General features: G+C 55.8%; 6 protein-coding genes across 6 annotated transcripts; all 6 read right to left on the bottom strand.

Moving 5' to 3' along the window:
• Positions 1-176: 176 nt before the first annotated feature.
• On the bottom strand, positions 177-3,695 carry LMXM_08_29_1790 (conserved hypothetical protein; the record flags this gene model as incomplete). Its single annotated transcript, XM_003872330.1, has 1 exon — positions 177-3,695. One exon carries the CDS (start codon positions 3,693-3,695, stop codon positions 177-179), a length of 3,519 nt encoding a protein of 1,172 aa, XP_003872379.1.
• A 1,831-nt stretch (positions 3,696-5,526) lies between these two features.
• On the bottom strand, positions 5,527-5,919 carry LMXM_08_29_1800 (putative 40S ribosomal protein S15A; the record flags this gene model as incomplete). Its single annotated transcript, XM_003872329.1, has 1 exon — positions 5,527-5,919. One exon carries the CDS (start codon positions 5,917-5,919, stop codon positions 5,527-5,529), a length of 393 nt encoding a protein of 130 aa, XP_003872378.1.
• A 2,494-nt stretch (positions 5,920-8,413) lies between these two features.
• LMXM_08_29_1810 (conserved hypothetical protein) lies at positions 8,414-10,273 on the bottom strand (the record flags this gene model as incomplete). The annotated part of the gene is made up of 1 exon (XM_003872328.1): positions 8,414-10,273. The coding sequence occupies one exon, from the start codon at positions 10,271-10,273 to the stop codon at positions 8,414-8,416; it is 1,860 nt and encodes a 619-aa protein (XP_003872377.1).
• A 699-nt stretch (positions 10,274-10,972) lies between these two features.
• LMXM_08_29_1820 (conserved hypothetical protein) lies at positions 10,973-12,394 on the bottom strand (the record flags this gene model as incomplete). Its single annotated transcript, XM_003872327.1, has 1 exon — positions 10,973-12,394. The coding sequence occupies one exon, from the start codon at positions 12,392-12,394 to the stop codon at positions 10,973-10,975; it is 1,422 nt and encodes a 473-aa protein (XP_003872376.1).
• Positions 12,395-12,925: 531 nt separating this feature from the next.
• LMXM_08_29_1830 (putative dihydrolipoamide dehydrogenase) lies at positions 12,926-14,452 on the bottom strand (the record flags this gene model as incomplete). Its single annotated transcript, XM_003872326.1, has 1 exon — positions 12,926-14,452. One exon carries the CDS (start codon positions 14,450-14,452, stop codon positions 12,926-12,928), a length of 1,527 nt encoding a protein of 508 aa, XP_003872375.1.
• A 2,009-nt stretch (positions 14,453-16,461) lies between these two features.
• LMXM_08_29_1840 (conserved hypothetical protein) lies at positions 16,462-17,460 on the bottom strand (the record flags this gene model as incomplete). The annotated part of the gene is made up of 1 exon (XM_003872325.1): positions 16,462-17,460. One exon carries the CDS (start codon positions 17,458-17,460, stop codon positions 16,462-16,464), a length of 999 nt encoding a protein of 332 aa, XP_003872374.1.
• Between the last annotated feature and the right edge of the window lie 408 nt (positions 17,461-17,868).

Genomic DNA, 17,868 nt, shown 5'->3' with positions numbered 1-17,868 from the left:
CACACACGCACAACAGCAATGCACCGCTTGTGTGCATGAATAGAGCGGAAGGCAGGCAAGGTGAGAACATAAAAAGGGAAAGCTAAACGAAAAATGGCGACAAGGCACGAAGAAAAGTCTGCTGCATCCGATGTCTCCGCTTCCTTCGTCATTCTCTATCGTTCCGTGAGGCACGCCTACTCGGTCGCCGCCGCCTCCGTCCGACTGCGCTTTCGTGACCGTACACAGTGCAGCAAGTTCATCCCAGACCGTGGCGTGTCTGGCGCGCACAGAAACTGAACCAAGTACTCCAAACGCATTATAGGGCAGGCGATGGATGCGGGGCACGATGCAAAGTCCTCCAGCTCACGCTCGCTGAAGACGGCGTCATCGGCGAGGACGAGCTCGGTTGACGACGCCGGCGCACTGCCTCGCTCCTTCGACGCCGCTATCACCTCCGCGGCAGTGGCGCCTTCGAGAGACGTACACCCGCCGTTACGAAGCACTCGCAGAAAGCTTGCAGTGCGGGCGGTGTTAGTGCAGCACACACGCACCCGCCACGACGCAAACGGCAGCTGAGACCCTTCGCGCTGCAGCCGACAGCCACGCGCAAGCGATGCTACGGAGGAGCGGCAACCCAGTGACGTGGCTACCTCAGCGTTCCACTCAAACGGCGCCTCATTGACAAGATAACCGGCCTGGGCACACGCCGTGACGTACGCAGGAGTCAGTATCCAGCGACCCGCGGCGAGGCAGCACAGAAACTGCTCCGTCTTGGACGGCTTTGCTGTGATGAAGTGTGTGCATTCCTCCGGCTTGCTTGTGCGTTGAACGTGCGGAAAGGAATCTGCAAAGGCGTCGAAGTCACTCTTGAGTGCGTCTTTTGTAATCAGGAACACCGCAGAGGTGGAGGCGGAGCGGGGGTAAACATGGGTGATTGCTCCCGAGACGCAGCTGGCAGATGGCATGGCGGCCTTGACTGTCCTCTTATCCTCTACAGCTTCGGCGACCGCACATGGGCTGTCGTGTAAAACCGCTGGAGGGACTGCAGCAATACCACCGTCCTCGTCGAGCCCCATTTGGTAAAAAATGACCTGTGACTCATCTGGCCTGGTGCGCCCTAGCAGTTGCTGCTGCTGATGGATCACTTGCGGCTGCGCGGAGGTGCGACGGAGGAACGCGCGTTGCTCGACGCACAGATCGGCGCCGGTGGGCGGCGGGTTAGCCGAGCACGATCCACTTCGTTGAACTTGACCCTTCCTATCGCCGCCAGAAGGAGCGGAGACGGCGGATGCGTTCGCTGTGGTGCAGGCCGGAAGGTGAGGATAAAGCGAGGCATGCATCACAGACGCCCCGAACAGCGTTCCTGGTGGACCAGCCTCCAGCTCCCCAAGAAGGTTCTCAAAGCCTGGTGTGCACTGGGTGGTGAGGTAGGCATAGGAAGACAACGGTGGGTCGGCGGGGTGGTGCAGCGTCACGGCAAGATCGTCCCTTGCGTAGGGTGCACCGCCTTCTTGCTTGCCCGTCGCCGACGGCGAACGCGCAGGACGGAACGGGGCAGAGGAGGGGTAGGGAGAGGTGGAGTGAATTGCCTGCAGTGCAGACCGCACCGCTGCTGCCGCCAACGGGGACTCGCCACCGGCTTCCTCGTCGTCATCGTCCCTCGCGCGGTGGGGTGGTGGGGTTGGCGAGGCCGTGTCGTTGGCGTATCCAACGTCTGTGTTGTGCTGCTGGGAAGAGGCCGCCTCCTCCTCCTCCCTCTCTTCCACTGCTCTTCTTCCCACCGCCGGCTTCCCTAGACCCCCCTCCACGTCGCATTCAATGGCGTCCTGCAAGCGAGGGCAGCGACAAGGAGATGGCGACGGCTGGCGCAAGGCTGGTGTCTGCATAGCGAGATTTGTCGCCGTCGCTGACGCCGAGGAAGGTTGAGAGATGCGCAGCCGCACTGAGAGGTCGTCCTGGGAAGTTTGGCTGCTGAGTGGCGCCGCGGTGCGTGCGGCGTTTGCGCGGACCGTTTTGGCGAGGGCGAATGCCTCAGGAGATGGAATTGCCAGCGTGAAGAGGTCTACATCCAGCCACTGCGCCTGCTGGATGGATCGATAGACCCAGTCCACCCCGACGAGGCGGCATGACGATGCCGAAGTCAAAGGTGCCGACGAGTGCGGTCGTAGGCGCGAAGAGTGTTGATAGTGGTGCTGAGCGAGCACTGCAACCTTTTGAGAGGAAAGAAGCTGGCCGCGAGGTACCACAAGATGCGTCGTGTTGCAGGGGAGGTACGGGTTGCTTACCGGCTCCAGGGGAAAACTGGAAGCACTGCCATATCGCTCATCACCGCTGCCACCAAGCACAAGGGCATCTTGCACCTTCCCCGGCAGCCCAGACCGCTGCAGTGCTGAGAGGAGTGCATGCCGGTCCGCCGGGGCAAGGCCCGTGAAGGTTACCACGGGACGGAAGACGCACTCGACGCGGAAGCCGAGGCATGAAAGCCGGCGCTGTTCCAGCCGACACTGCGTCACCCACTGCCACGACACGACTTGCAGGCCAGGACGCGGATAGAGGCACTCCTCCACGTCGTCGCCAAGGACGAGGACATGTGTTGTGAACGGCGTAAGCTGAGGAGAGACAGTGACTCCCATGCCACTCAGCAGGTCGCGCTGCTGCGCTGTGAGCCGGTGTGGAGGACTGCAGTAGGCGGCAACGTCAGAGAACTCATCGGCAAGTGGACGCCGAGACAACTCTGGTGGGGAGGCGCAGGCCGCTATCGATGCAGTGGGCATGAGCTGTGACGACGACAGAGACGACTGAACGGCGCTGGGCATAATGTTGTCGCAACCCTTAAACGTCCCCTCTGTATGGCGAGGTCTTCGCGCGCTGGTAATACTGCACCCACGACTAGCTACACTGGATCTGAGAGTCGGAGTGGCAGACCGCACAGGCAGTGCTGAGGAGCGCACCAACCCGCAGACCGGCACCCCGTTTCCATTCGACGAGCTAAGAGAGCCAGCGGAGGCACCAGTTGAGCTGCACCCTGTCCTATGTTTCAGTTCGCAGGCGACATCTGTGTGGGCGTTGCTACTGCTAGTTCTGCTACCCCGACTGGACGCCCTGAGCAACGACGCATTGTGCGCTACTCGCCCTGGCACCGCATCCTCTGGCGGTAGGTGGTGACGGGAGAGCTGCTCGGTGGCGTAGCGCAGCACGAACTCCTCCATGGCAATGATCGGGATGCCGTGCTTCCGCGCGAACCGGACTTTGTCGTTTGAGGTCGCTGGAGGTGACGACGATAATGTCAAGCTGAGCGCCGCTGCTGCTGTAACCAGCAACCCACAGTGCCGCGTTAACATGGAGTTGTAGGTGGCGCGGCGCGCGCCGCACACGGCCTGCGCACGGCCTCGCTCAAGGTGATTCAGACCTGTAGTGCACACCTCCTTCCCCGTCAATCCGTGACCGATGTCGAAGCGGTGCGTGGATTCCATCGCGCAGGCGCCGTCTGTCGCCCATTCGATGGAGACGCACGGGAGTCCGCGCATGCGTGCCACTGACAGCTTGCGAGATGCTGGACAGAGAGCCGAGCCGACAACAAGCACCTGGGTGCGACTGGTGAGGTCCCCAGACCAGCATAATTCGCTGCGTAGAAGGTGCTGGCGGACAACGTTCAACTCCTCACCGTAGATGCCGGTGGTCGTTACCTCAGGCCTGGTGGCCGGAACCTCCATCCTCTGCACAGAATAAACGAAGTGCAAAGGGTCCGGTGAGCGAACGCACCAAAAAGAAGGGAAGAAAAGAGCTGCTAAGGGTGGCTGAGCGTTGCAGTCACAGCCATCAAGAGAAAGGCACACACACTAACACGCTAACACACACACACACTGGTGAATGGCCGCGCACAGAGTGGGCAGACAGGCAGCGGCACACGTCCAAGAAGGAAAACAATGATAATCCCTTTTCGTTTTGTGTGTGTGTTTCCAAAGGAAAAAAAGAACGCAACTTCCCCGATGGTTTAATGATCAAAACAGCAGCTGCGCAATCTATGCCACGGTGAACCCCCCCCCCTTCTGCACACGTGCACGGTATCGCTGAGATACAGCGGAGCGAAGACGGCGACGAGAAAACGACAACAGAGAAGTCAGTGTAAGTTCGGTTTAAGGGCCGCACACAGACACACGCCCAAAAGAAAACGAAAACAAAGTAAACACGCACACACACACACAAAAAGAGGTCACGGTATGATCCAGCGGAGAAAGGGGAGGGGGGACGCCAGGGGTGAGGAGGATGTCAGAGACGGAAACGGAACGGGGAATGGCACCGGCGCAGCAAGACAGGAAAACCAAACAAGAACAGGAATACACGACAGAACAGGCGAAAGGGAAGAGACGCAACAGAGGAAAAGAGGACTCTAAACGGAGGCTGGGATGTGGAGAGCTTCCCCACGTAGGCACAATGAGCAGCAGCAAAGAAAAAGTAAGGAAACCTTGCAGGGACGGGCTCAGCATGAAGCAGCAGGCTTTCCTTCCCACACCACTCCGGTCTTTGTGTGTGTGTTGGTATTATTAGTGCTCACGCGCACAAAGCGCAGTTCTTGTCGTTTTTCTTTTTTTGCCCGTTTTTTGGCAATGCTCGGCGTGAAAAGGTGGCAGTGGCACGTGCCGAAGCTCTTGTCCATTCGCCGTTGTCTGACCTACTCTTTTTTCCTCTCCCCTCTGTGTTCCCCTGCAGTCGACTGCGACAACTGCAGCGCGGTGCGGCAACCTGGAAGAAAGAAAGAGACAGAGAACACGCTGATGTGTAGCCCATAATGCGGTTTTGGGGGAGGGGCAAGGTCAAGGCCAAAACGGTGTGGACGTATGAGAACGAGGGAAAGCAGGAGAGAGGAAGGAGAGCCGGGTAAGAGAAGAGCGACCACGTATGCAGTATATGCCAAGACGTGAAGACGCGGAGGAGGAGAACGGCTTCTTTTTGTTGTTCTTTTCCTTCAACGCACTCAAAGGCCAAAGTGCGTGTATTCGAGGTACGTCGTGCCATGTGCCCTGGGAAAGGTCAAGGAGGGAGGGGGCGGGGGTGGAGAGCATGCCCGTTCATCGACGCGTACTCACCATGTACACGCACATTTCTGCACCACGCACTGAAAGACTTTTCCACACGTAGAAGGCGAGCAGCACGGCCGCTGGACAGCCGGGCAAGACTGCGCCATGGCAAAGGTAACGATGACAGCTACCCGGCGCGCTCCGTTGTACCTTTCTTGAGCCCTCTACTTTTGTTTTTGTTTTTCGTTTGGCATCAAAAAAAAAGTAAATGAAAGCGAAACTGAATGAGGACGTCGAATTGAAAGAGAACACGAAAAACCGCGGAACAAAGAAGGGACTGTGTTGGTGGGGGGAGGGGAGAGAAGGGAGCAGCAAACGCGCCCATGCACGCACACACCCGCTTCGACATCTCTCAGTCTCACCCATGTGTGACGCGCGGTCTTCTGAGCCGTTTTCTGTTTCGATTCGGCTGAAGTCCTAGCAAGATCCACGTGCAGGGCAGAAGAGGGCCGCACCCTAGCGCTGCTTAGTAGAAGAAGCCGAGCACCTTACCACCAGTGTTACGGGAGCGGGCCTCCTCGTGGTCCATGATGCCGAGCGAGGTCGTCAGCACCACGAAGCCGAACTGACGGGAGGGCAGGATGTTCTTCATCCACTTCTCGTAGTCGGTGGTGGCGCAGTCGAAGCGCGGGCAGATGGCGCCGCACTTGTTCAGGCGGCCGTTCAGGTTCACGACGATCTTGCCAGCGCGATGGTCATCGATGATCTCGAACTCGCCAATGTAGCCGTGCTTCTGCATCACCTGCAGGAACTTCACCACCACCTTGGAGGAGGGGCGGATGAGCACCTGGCGCTTGCCACGGCGCTCCGCGCTCGCAATCGTGCGAAGCGCGTTCGCGAGAACGCTCATCATCGTCATCTTTGCTACAGACTACACACAAGAAAATGGAAGAGAAGTTCCCAAAATCAGAAATCCGTTTCGTGGGAAGCGGAGACGGCAAACACGTGCATGCACGGGTGGGTGCCAGACAGGTGCGCACACGCACGTTACAACGCATACAAGTGAGACAAGGTGGTTTGAGATGCAAGAGCGGTAGGGGTGATTACGGCGAGCCAAGATGAAAAGAAAAGGGAGAAAAAAGTGCAAGATGAGGTGTGGAGTGGAGTGGCATGATCAACGGTGTCGATTCTCCGAGCAACTTCGGTATCATATGGGAAATCGGCATCGTCAGATGCGCCTACGATGAAACCAAGTACAGAAAAAAAAAGGGCGCGCGAGTTCCGGCGTGAAAGCCAGCCCCTCGGTAGGGCATGAGCTAGCTTCCCGCTGGCATGCAGCTCCCTCTGTCCTTTGGCGCACTTCGGTCCTCGGTCTTCTTTTTCCTACGCTTGAAATGGCGGAGCAGGCATGAGACGGGCGCACACAATTTATGCAGATGCCGAAGCCGCGCGCGGTGGCCGCTTAAGCTGTGGGTAGTGAGGAAGTCGCCGCAGACGCCACGGCAGCGAGCTCCGTCAGTGCGGCTGCAGCGCCAGAGACAACCCGAACCAAGGTGACCGCGTTGCCTTGCACCGCAGAACGCCCACTTCTGGGTCATGTGGGGTGGAGGGTCCCTTAGCCCACTTAGTGCCCTTTGGTCGAGGCGCCACCAAAAAGGCCTCATAATTCTCTGGTGTATCTGCCGCGGATGTGATTACTGCTGGCAGCAGGAGAGGACAAGCGACAGCGTCCCTCATTGCAAAATCTCGGCACTCCCGCTGGCGCTTCCATCCTTGTCGTGAGAAAGGGATGTAACCCTGTAGGCAAGGGAGCTGGCAGCTCTGCGCCGCTGTCTGAAATCGCCTGTGCAGGGACAGAAGGCCGTGATGGGTGTGAATCCTTCTGATCCGTAGCAGTGTGAACCGCTGTTTCATCCGTTGCCGCAGCGGAGACTTTAGTCGCCGTCTCCACCGTGGATGACGGTGGTGAGTCGCAACTGCGAGGCAAAGGGAGGGGAGTGCTGTCGCAGCGCCGCGGCGCTGAGGTAGCCGTGAGAGAGCCAGCTGCTGTATGTTGCTGGTGACGCTACAGTCTATCTCGAGTACACCGAGGAGGAAAGGCTTGGGCTGTGTGGGCAGCATCCCCGGCGAAAAGGAAGTGGGCACAGAGTAGCCCCGAAACCTCAGAAGTGCCGTGCATGCGCGCGGACGCGTGGAATCGGACGGATGCACAGATGTCATCGCCCGTAGGCAAGGTGCGGGTGTCGTTGCTGGCAGTTTTGTCCACGGTGGCTTTCTCGGCCCCGTCAGCACCCGCAATAGCGATGGCAAGGTCAGGACTTTGCGTGTTATGCATTTTCTAGCCTGAATCACTGGAGATGGAGGAAGACACCGAGGCTGCCAATGCCGCATGACTAGCCGGGTGCACAGAAACCACAGGAAGAATCGGTGCAGAAAAGCAGCTAAGGGGCACAGGTATCGCGGGAACCATTGCCGCGTCTGTCGTGGACACAGCTCAACGTCAGAACGTGTGACTGGCCACTGCATGTAAGGACTGACGACAAGGAAATGGAGGAGGCCGAGGGAAAGGGGCAATGCTGCACATCTCTGTCTGAGGTGGCGACGGCAGTGAGAGGCTTCTTGGAAGTGGCGCGAGATGCTCCTCCAAGTCAACCTCGTCTAGGGCTGTGATCGCCTTCCCAATGTCCCCCAAAGTTACGCCCCGTGCATTCTCAGTGCGCCGTTGGGGCTCATGCAAGTAAGCCATTGGATATGGAACCTCATAAAGTGCGTGTGTGTGTATGTGTGCGTCGCAAAAGAACAAGGCAACAGTGGGTTGGGTGGGAGGTGGGGGGAGCAGGCAGAAAGGAGAAGATGAAAGGCCAGATGGAGGGAGGGATGGTGTGTGTGTGTGTGTTCATGTATGTGTGTGTGAACGACGGGAAACAAGAAAAAGGGCATGCCCGCAGAAGGAAAGGAAACGACGGCGCCTATTCGTAGATGATTGTCGACTTCGGACCGCTTGTGTTTTCCTCCATCCTTTCTCTGCGATCGTCACAGTCCGCTCGCTAGATCGGCGCGCGTGACAGTGCTTGTCAAGGCGTGCGAAAGGAAAAGAGAAGTCGCAACGGACTGAGTTCTGCAGATAGCCTCGCCTCTGGCCTCTTTCTTGCTCTTGTTTCCTTGCAGTTGCACCACTTTTCACAGGAAAGTGGCTGTGGGTTTCGCAACAACCATCATGCCGCATCACGGGAGTGAGGTGGAAAGGAAGCGAGGTAAGGGAAGGGGGGTGGGGGTGGGAGGCGAAAGAAGGCTCGAGAGGGTCATGGAAGCTGTAAGAAGAGGAAACGCATGGAAGAAGAGAGTCAGCAACAACAACAAAACAAATCCCATAGTGGACGCTCACATAGGCACAAGCACATCTTCGTCTGCCATCAGGCACTCCCCAAAAACACGAGTATCGCGTGGTCTTCGGGAGCAAAACTGGAGAAGACATAATGCTGTTGCTGAAACTGCTTGCCGTACAGAGGGGAAAGGTGGGCACTCTTCGTGATAGACGAACTCGCCGTTGATTGCCGCTCGACTGCGGCCGCCTCACCGCCGGCAGCGCCAGAGCTGGAAGCTGAGGGCTGAGAACACAGCGACGCATTGCTGCGGAAAGAGCTGCGCCAGCCGGATCCGAAGGAGTGACGCTGTCCCGTCAGCGGCGAGGCACTCAAGCGCAGCGGTGATTTTGCCAGTAACCCCTGCGGTGCACTAGCTCCTGGAGTCAGTGGCGTGCTGTTCGCCTCCACCTCCTGTTTCGAAAACAGCTGACCGTAAACACGCCCGCGCACCACGTATTCGCTCACCAGCTGATGCAGGTGAGTAGTGAGGAGCTGGAGTGCGGATACACTGATGCTGCTTTGCTCGCGGGCGCGTGCAGTGTACGGCTGGAGGAGGGTGAGTATTCGACTTTCCAAAGTGGTGGGCTCGACGGTTATCTCGCTGTCCACGGCTTGGTGCTCGCGTTGCTGAGCTGCGCGATGCAACCGGTCACAATCCTGTATGAAACTAATGCGCTGGTTGTCTACACGCACGTGCACGATTCCATCCGCCTCCATGTCAAAGAGCTTTATAATGTGTGGTGAGCTGTCCGCCACATCTGCAGTGGGAGATGGCACGAAGACGTACTTGGAGAGTGCACGCTGCGAAAAGGTCAAGAGTCGGCTCTCGTATGGCATGCGGTAAGTCTCCGAGCCGAGGTGCATCTTCACCACAGTCGGAGGAAGCGTGTACGCCAACGCCATCGCAAGACTGGCACAGTCTCGAGCGTCCTCTCCGGTGACAATAATCTGGTTGCCGCTGAAAAGTGCACGCAGAAGGCTGTGTGCCGAAGCCTCTGGCGCGTTCTCGAAAGCTGTGTCAGCGAAAAACTGGAGAAGCCAGAGCGGTAGCGGCTTCACCACAATTTCAGCGTCGACAAAAACCAGCTGCTTCGCAAATTGTGGGAGTAGAATGTCACCGTGTAGGTGTGGGGCGTCGGTATTCACCCGGTCAATACAGGACTGGGCAAACGGCAGTCGATCCTCCAAAATCCGCTCTGCGTCACGTTGCGCAGCATCTTTATCGTGGCACGAGAAAGGGATAGGTTCTGACAGCGCTTGAGGAAGAATGACTTCAAATTGACAATGCATGTCCTCCATCACGGCCTCCTGTGCGGCTGTAGACGTCGACAAACTATCTGAGCCTGTGGAAGGGAAGGAAAGGAGCTCTGTGAGCGAGCGCAGCGGCTTCCGGCGCGATTCCTCACGTAGCTGCTCCAGATTTGCCATAGTAGAATACTCCTGCTGATATCGAGCAGTGGCGCGCTGCGTCCAGCGCCTCAGCAGCACCTCGACAAAGCAACTCAGGTAGTCCCATCGCGCCACTAACTCGTGATACGAGGGATGCAAAAATACGAGGCAAAACCGGCGCTTCTCCCCGCGCGCCACGATGTCAGGTATACTGAAAAGAAAGCTGCCGACGCACGGGCATCCACTTTCCTGGTACAGCAGGCGTTCTTCTCGACTTTCATTTGACGTGAGTACATGCGCAGCTACTGAGTTGAGGTAGTCCTTGCACTCATGGTGCAGTAAACCACTCGCAACATGCTTACCCAAAAGTGTCCTTCCTTCGATGAAGCACAGTAGCTGGCGTACGACAGAATTACTCTTGGATACCCGGTTGAAATCGAAGTATTCGAAAGCGTACGTCACCTTGGGTCCATCAAGGGCGTCAAACTCGCCAATGAACGCCGCGGGGGTATCCAGCATCGACAAGTGAGCCTGATTCTCGCTTGAGAAATGAACACCAAAAATAAAAAAGAAATAAGAGCCGCACAACGTGATATGAGTCCCGTTTCGAGAGCGCGGAGAGGCAACTACACAAGGAGATGTATGTCAAAGAGAAGCAGGTGAGAAGAAAGTCTGTTCAAGCAGCAGTAATAATAATAACAGTTGTGCTTCAGTGTCACACTAGTTCGGCGCACGTTGCGTCAAAAACTCATAGCACCGACCATAGGTGTGTCTGCTGGCATATCCCTCATGGGCTGAAGACACGCCTGCAGCAAGAGAAAGTCAAACAGTCGAAGTACCGCTACTGTATTGAGGTGAGAGAAGAGGTTGGAAGAGCAGAACGCAAATATGGTAAGAATAATCAAAGCGAGAGTCACGAAGACAAACGCAGAGAAACACACAAATTCTACGTTGATAGGGGCAAGACTTCGCTCGCACACATAGTCACCTTTTTGGGGGGTGCCTCTGTCCACCATGTCCAAGAGAATGGCACATGTCGCAGCAGCACAGCCGGCATCCTTTGCGGCGTTTGCTTCAAGGATGTCATAAAGACAACCAGCCGCTTTTTTTTCGTTGTTGTTAATCACGAGCAGTGGAAGGCTCTTGTGTGCGTCGAAATGAGGTGAAAAAGATATGTAAAGAGGTGAGATACCGTCAGCTCAACGACAGACTATTTACCTAGAACGAGAAATTCGACGACCACACCAAACCAAACCGGAACCGATCAAACAAACTCTTGCGACCGTTGCGGTACACTATATTACCCTGTTTGTCAATACCAAGAGGAATAGACATGTTCAGTTCAAAGCGTCCACTCGGCGCGACGCCGAAGATGGGTATCCGCGTAATTACAATTCCGGCACCAACAGAGCATGCACAGTCCCGCAGCCAACGGTAGCCATCTTTAAGTGCATCGAGAGAGTCAATCATGCGCACATGGCCTGCATTCGCAAAAAGGTGCATCGAAGCGATCCCATTGTTCGGAAAAAAAAGGAACGGAAAGTTCAGACTTAGTGACGTCGCCCACAGAGCATTGCCTCCAGTTGCCGCAAAACGGCTAACATCGCCTCCCCAATCTAATGTAGAGGGCCCGACTGACTTGAACCCGCGAACGTGGCAATTGGACAGGAATAGTCGGTCATTCAGAGGGATACGACTTCCGAAAAAGGGGTAAATTCCAGCGAGTTTTGCGCTCAACTGCAGACTAAAAAAGGGCCCGAGTGGGATGTACTTTGATCCCTGAAACTCACTTTTCAGAAACGTGAAATCACCGCCCATCGGGCCGCCGGCAAATTCGTTGCAAAGACTAATCTGGCTCCCATAAATGGGAAGTGGGTACATATTGTAGAGGAACGGGTTGGCGTGGTGAGCGACGTCTGTCAGGGTGAACTGATGCCGAGCGTAGCCTTTATCTGTCGCCAAAAAATCGACCGCGTCCTCCACAGGGATACTTTTCATGTGCTTTGTTAATAAGGTCCTCCGCTGTAATCCGACAGAAAACTCAGACGCTAGTTTACCTTTTCGGTTTGTGGTGGTTGCCCTCACCTCCTCCACGCGCTCAGAGTTTGCCAGGTGGTACGTTTTGTTTTCCGTTTTCCTTCCAATATAATATTCAGCGCTTTGGCCGATGAGTGGGACATTGGAGAGAAAAGAAAACGATATCGAATGAACTCGGGATGCGGGGGGAATGTAGTTACCTTTGACGGAGTACCGGCCGCCCAAAATGTTCTCGAGGGCCACCGTGATTTCTGGAATGGAGGTGTCCGTTGTGAAGACACCGATACTCTTTTTGGGCTTCTCTTCGATAACGTCTAACCGAACACAGATATCGTTTCGCTCTCCATCTGCAGTGGGTTCAAAATTATACTTTACGCTCCGAAAAATACCTGCAGAGATCCACCGACTGCGAATTTCTGTAATTGCTTCAACAGCCTCTTGCATCGTTCGGCACCGTTTGATTGTTTCTAGATCTCTGGCCACGACGTCCGGGTGCGTCTTCTCGATGCCTACCAGTCGCACATGCGCGCGAATGGGCATTTTTAGTGCTGTACTGAGGTCATCCTCACAAATGCTAACCGTTTGTTGCGTAGAGTCGGTCATTTTATGTACGTGTGCGTGCGCGTAAAACGTCTCAAGTTTCGGGAAAGCTCAGTTTTAGATCCCTAAAGCTGCAGCAATGAATTAGAGCAACGAACAGGCAGGGGCGAATAGTGGTGAGAAGTTGAAATTGACAAAGGGTTGATCGAAGCCATTTATCCCTCCACCGCGAAATATATAAATATATACATATATAAGAATGAGCTGGGTGAATATTCACGAAAAAAAAAACGGCGGGCGAAACACGTGCAAGAAAAGTGTGTTCCATACCTCGTTTTTTTCTTTTCGAAAGATGAAGGAGTACGTGCTTCGACTTTTCAGTGTACATCTCATATGACTCTATGCGAAAGGCCGAAATATAAACACCTTTTGATCTCCAGCTGCGTAAATTTCTTTTTTCCAACTGTCGGATATGACAGGAGCTATTTATGTTGTTCATCATAGAACAGTAGGAACGAACACAAGCGCGTAATTCTGGAAGCGGCTGTGCAACAACAAAAGAAAATCTTATGCATGCATAGCACAAAATGGGTTTCATTTTTTGTGCGCGTATGCGCGCCCGTGCTCGAAATGAGGAGGATTCCATTCCCGCACAACAAGTTGCGGGAAGACGTCAGGTTTCAAAATCGAGGAGCCTAAAAGCATGTTAAGACACTCTTGGAATCCCTGAGTGATAGCGGGGTAGACGGCGTGAAGATTGCGCAAGTCGTATGCCGAGTCACGGTTGTGGATGGCCAGCGACGCGAGCTCAATAATACTGCTGGCATGGGGACCCACTGCGCGCACACCGAGGACTTGCATCTTGTTGTCGTTGGTCACAACTAGTTTGATAAAGCCTCTCGTGTTACCCATGGCTAACGCACGCCCTACGTATTCGTAGCTGTATCGTGCCATCTTGTAGCTGATTGACATCTTTTGACACTGTTGCTCATTTAGACCGACAGCTGCCACTTCTTGATCAAGGAACATGATGGTGGAGAGATTGTCCAGCTTGAGCTTCAATTGCTCCTCGGGATATGGTGTGTACATATGGTCGATGCACGCACGCCCTTCCAGTTCAGCGACGTTGACGAGAGCAGCACGCGTGCAAGTATCTCCGCAGGCATAAATGTGTTTGTGTGGTTCGATGCGAAGGAATTCGTCTCGGTCGATGCAGCTATTTTTCACCGTGACGCCGATCGCCTCTAAATTCAGCTTTGAAATTGCTGGTACACGTCCGATGGAAACGAGAGCGCTATCCGTGACATGTTGGTGAAGAGAGTTGTCACGAACATCTCTAAGAGTGTAGTGGAACTTTCCATCACTGATGCTACTGCTCTCCATGGCGGAGTGATGGTGGAAACAAACACCTTTTTGCTCAAGAAGTCTTTGTACAAAAAGTGCGATATCTTCGTCCTCCATAGGCAAAATACGGCCACTTTTTTCAATAATACTCACTTGCGTTACTCCGAAATTGGCGAAAATAGATGCGAACTCGCATCCGATGACACCCGCGCCGATAATAACAACACTCTTGGGAAGCGGTTGCATCATGATATCATCGGAAGTGAAGACAACCTTTCCGTCGGCGACGGCAGTTGGGTGAGGCCGTGGGTTGGCACCGGTGGCAATCAGAAAGTAATCCGCCTCGACAGTTTCTTCCGTGCCGTCTTTCTTGGCGACAGCTACCGAGTTCGGCGTCTTAAAAGAACCGAATCCGAAAAGTACCTCAATTTTGGCGTTGGAGAGAACCTCCAGCGTCTGAGCTTCACGCGTTTCGGCGGCGTTCGTGATGGCCTTGATGAGATTGCTGTGTTTTATCTTTGGAAGTTCGCCTATAGGCTTCATGAAACGGTGAGACGTGTTGCCCTTTGTGTATCGCGCGAATTTCGCCATTTCCCACAATGTCTTGGACTGGAGCGCGCCATTCCAAAAGTCAGCACCGCCGATACGGGACTCTTCAATGATGCAGGCCTTTTTCCCCAGCTCGTGCGCGCGGACGGCCGCGGCAATGCCGGCTGGACCACCGCCTAGCACGCAAACATCGAATTTCCTCGTCCATGCAAAGATAGTGCGCTTCATCGTGGTGTGGTGTCTGAGCGCTTCCTTTTTTTCTTTAAATGATGTTTTTCGTTGGGGAGGCGCTGAGGATGCTGCTCGACAAAGCGACCTTGACAGCTGCAAAAGCGAGGAGGAAAGACGGATCCTGGTTGGGGGGATTGGCAAGAAAAAAAAACAAGAGCACTAAGTGAGGATCTCTAAGTGCAATGGAGAAATCGCTGGTGAAGTAGAGTCCTTCATTCCTCACGACAGTTGTTTCTTGCGGCGTGGCAGATGTGGTGAGAAGAGTGGATGCTGGAGCCCATAATGCAGCAGATGATAGGATTACTTTTGCCCAGCTGTCCGTCTTCTGCTGACCACCAGAGATCTATTCTTTTCGTTATTTTTGTTAAGTTGCCCTGAAATATGCGCGGTGCCGGGATCCAGTGTGCGCTGTTCGAGGAGGCCAAGCGACGCCCCTATTACTTCTAAGGCTGAACTCAACTCTGGTGATGACAGAGCCAAGCATCTATAACGTAGAGGTGGTCAGAGCAAAGCATCGCTACAGATATCTGTGGTCAGGTCCTGGATAGTGAGACGTCAGCCCGGCGCGCGGACTGTGCGCACGTTTGCTCCATTCGTTTAATGGGCAGGAGTGCCTGCGTGGCTTGAAGGGATCTTACCTGACCTTCACTGGCTGCTGGTGAATGAACCTGAGTACCATCCGAAGGGGGATGCGCCAGGTGTTGGTGGGAATGATGGAAACGGCTGCGGGATGGGTGGGGGGGTTTGGGGCGGGGGCGTGCTCCGAGGATTGGGGTCGGTGTCTTGCGGTAACGCGTGTGTCTGGGGCCAGTGGCGGGGCAGGGGGGCTGGGTAGGGTTGGGTGTAACTCATGTGTGACGGAATCGATGTGTCGAATAAAAGCGCTCCGGGCGCTGGCCGGCGTGAATGGGCAGGCCGGGTACTGCGGTCGGTTTCGTGGGGTGGTAAGAAAAATTGGGCAGCCATAGACTCGATAGCTGTCGCTCATCGGGTGGGTGAGTGACAGAAAAGAAAGGCATACTGGAGAGCCCGTCTGTCGGGGTGAAGGGTGAGGGAAGCCGTTCCAGCCGCAGCTGTGACAGTCGAATCGGCGAAAAGCTCCTCTGTAAATGTGTCTCGGGTTCCTTGTCGGGGGAAAAGTTGACAGGAGCGGGGTTCGAACCCGCGCCTACGAATAGAAGAGAACTTGAGTCTCCCGCCTTAGACCACTCGGCCATCCTGCCCTTACTGAGCTCCGCGTTTTCCTCGGCTCGATCACGAGAGGGTCTGGAAAAAAACCGTCACCAGCAGGATTCGAACCTGCGCGCGAGATCGCAGTTGATTTCGAGTCAACCCCCGTAACCACTTGGGTATGGTGACCACGACGTGGGAAAGGTCAAAATCTGAGGTCGAGTGGAGGGGAAAAGGGTCCGTCAGAGCTCCTATGGTTGAGTGCTGCTATCATAGGATACGTTTCATCGGGCCTGGGCCGCTCAGGAGGACGGTTACTTCTGAATCCAAGAATTCTCCGGCACACATGGCCGGGGCGGCTGCCCGGGTTTGGCGGGGGAAGAGGATTGGCCCTACCGGCCCCCTCACGCACGCCGACGCCCAGGGCGGCAACCGGCCGGCCGCGTTTCGACGCGGTGCCGCCCTCATGGCCGTCGCCGCAGTCGGCCCTTGCCCCCTCACGAATCTTTTTCGGGCGAAAGGGCTGTCGGGAATGCCGCGTGCGTGATGGCGCGCGGGGGGGGGAGGTGAAGAGAGAAGGCGCAGTCGCAGGAGTTTTACGTGGTTGCATGGCGCACCTGCGTCACGTCGTTCCGCACTCAGGTGTGTGAGTGCAGTGCTACGCACGACAGTCGTCTAGGCGGCACCGCGCTGATGGCTTGCATGCGCGTGCGTCAAGTGACAGTGATGAAGGCGACTGTTTTTTTTTTCTTTGGAAGAGAACTCGCCCTCTCTCGTATCTAGGCGTGCAAAGCAATCAAAACCAATCTACAAATCGGAGCACGCAACCGCTCGCGTCACTTCCGCCTGCGCTCTGCTGCAGCCTCTGCACCACGGCGTTTGTCTTCACCCGCCGCAAATTTGAGCGCATCATACGGCTTCTCGTCAAACTCGAAGGCTGGCGTGATGTCCTTGGATGCTAGAATCTGGTGCCGGTGCGCCACCTTTTGCAGGTGCTGCAGCTCCTTCTCCACCAGCGACGTCAGCGCATCGGCCTCCTTCGTCTTTTGTTGGAGAAGGAGGAGCACCTTCTTGTACTCGACTTCGGCACGGCAGCTGGCGCTCTGCACAGTCGATTTCAGCTCCTTCTGCCCGCCGCGAACGTCGTCCAGATCAGCACGAAGCGAGTCGACCTGCTCCTTGAAGCGGACAAAGTTGCGCTTTGCCCACTGATTCGTAGCGTCTGCAGTGGACTGCGTGACTTGCTGCAGGCGTTCGTCCAGCTGCATCAACCGCTGCTCGCAGCGCTCCGCCGTGCAGGTGCTAGCCCGCTGCAGGCGCTCTTCCAGCTCCCCGATGCGTTGTTGCACCGCTACCCATTGCTCCTCTTGCTTTCCTCGGCACGCACTCATTTGTCCCTCAAGGCCCTCCACAACATGGTGCAACGCTTGTGCATCCACAGCACCCTGCATACCCTCCAGCTGCCGCTGCAGTTGGGCCGTCAGCTGCTCCTGTCGCTTGAGCCGCGCACGCAGCTCGTCGTTCTGGCGCCGCAAGTCCGCTTCCTTCTCCTCTTGAATGCTCTGTGACAGCTTCACCAGGCGCGTCAGGTTCAGTACCTTCTCGTCGCTCGCCTGCACACTGCGTGTGAGCGCCTCCAGTCGGTCACGGTACTCCTGCGCCGCGAGCGTGCCACCAACAAGGCGATCCAGCTCTTGACCAAGCGCGCTAGTCACCGGTGCAGCGGTGCGCTGCTCATGGTATAGTCGAGTAGCACCGGTTGCCGTGGTAGATCCCTGCGCGCCAGGTCGGAGGCGACCACCACCACCAACGTACGCATCAGCGTACTCCATCATGGATATGGCGCGCACGCACACACACACACACACACACGAGCCCGAGAGGAAAAGACGATACAGCCACTGCGGCAAGGAGAGAGACGGAGCGGCAACAACACAAACAAACGCGCTCAGCTGATTTTGTGGGCGTGTGGGCGAGTATGAAGGGGGAAAAAGCCCCTCTCTATGCTTATGTCGCGTCTATCGTGCGGTACGTTCTTTTGTTTGTGTGCTCGGGTGTAGTTGGCGCCAGGACGGCACGGCAGGCACACACACACACACAAGCAAACGTGCACGCACACTGCTAACAACGAGGCGCTGCTGGACCTGCGAGGGAGCAAGGACCAGTAGGAGAGGGGAGTACGAGGGGAGGGTGGGGGAAGAGCAAGCCTCGCAATACCAGACGAGGGACGAGAGGGGGAAAAG

Source organism: Leishmania mexicana, chromosome 8, assembly GCF_000234665.1.
Source record: "Leishmania mexicana MHOM/GT/2001/U1103 complete genome, chromosome 8".
NCBI lineage: Eukaryota > Euglenozoa > Kinetoplastea > Trypanosomatida > Trypanosomatidae > Leishmania > Leishmania mexicana.
This window is presented reverse-complemented; position numbering and strand designations above follow the sequence as displayed.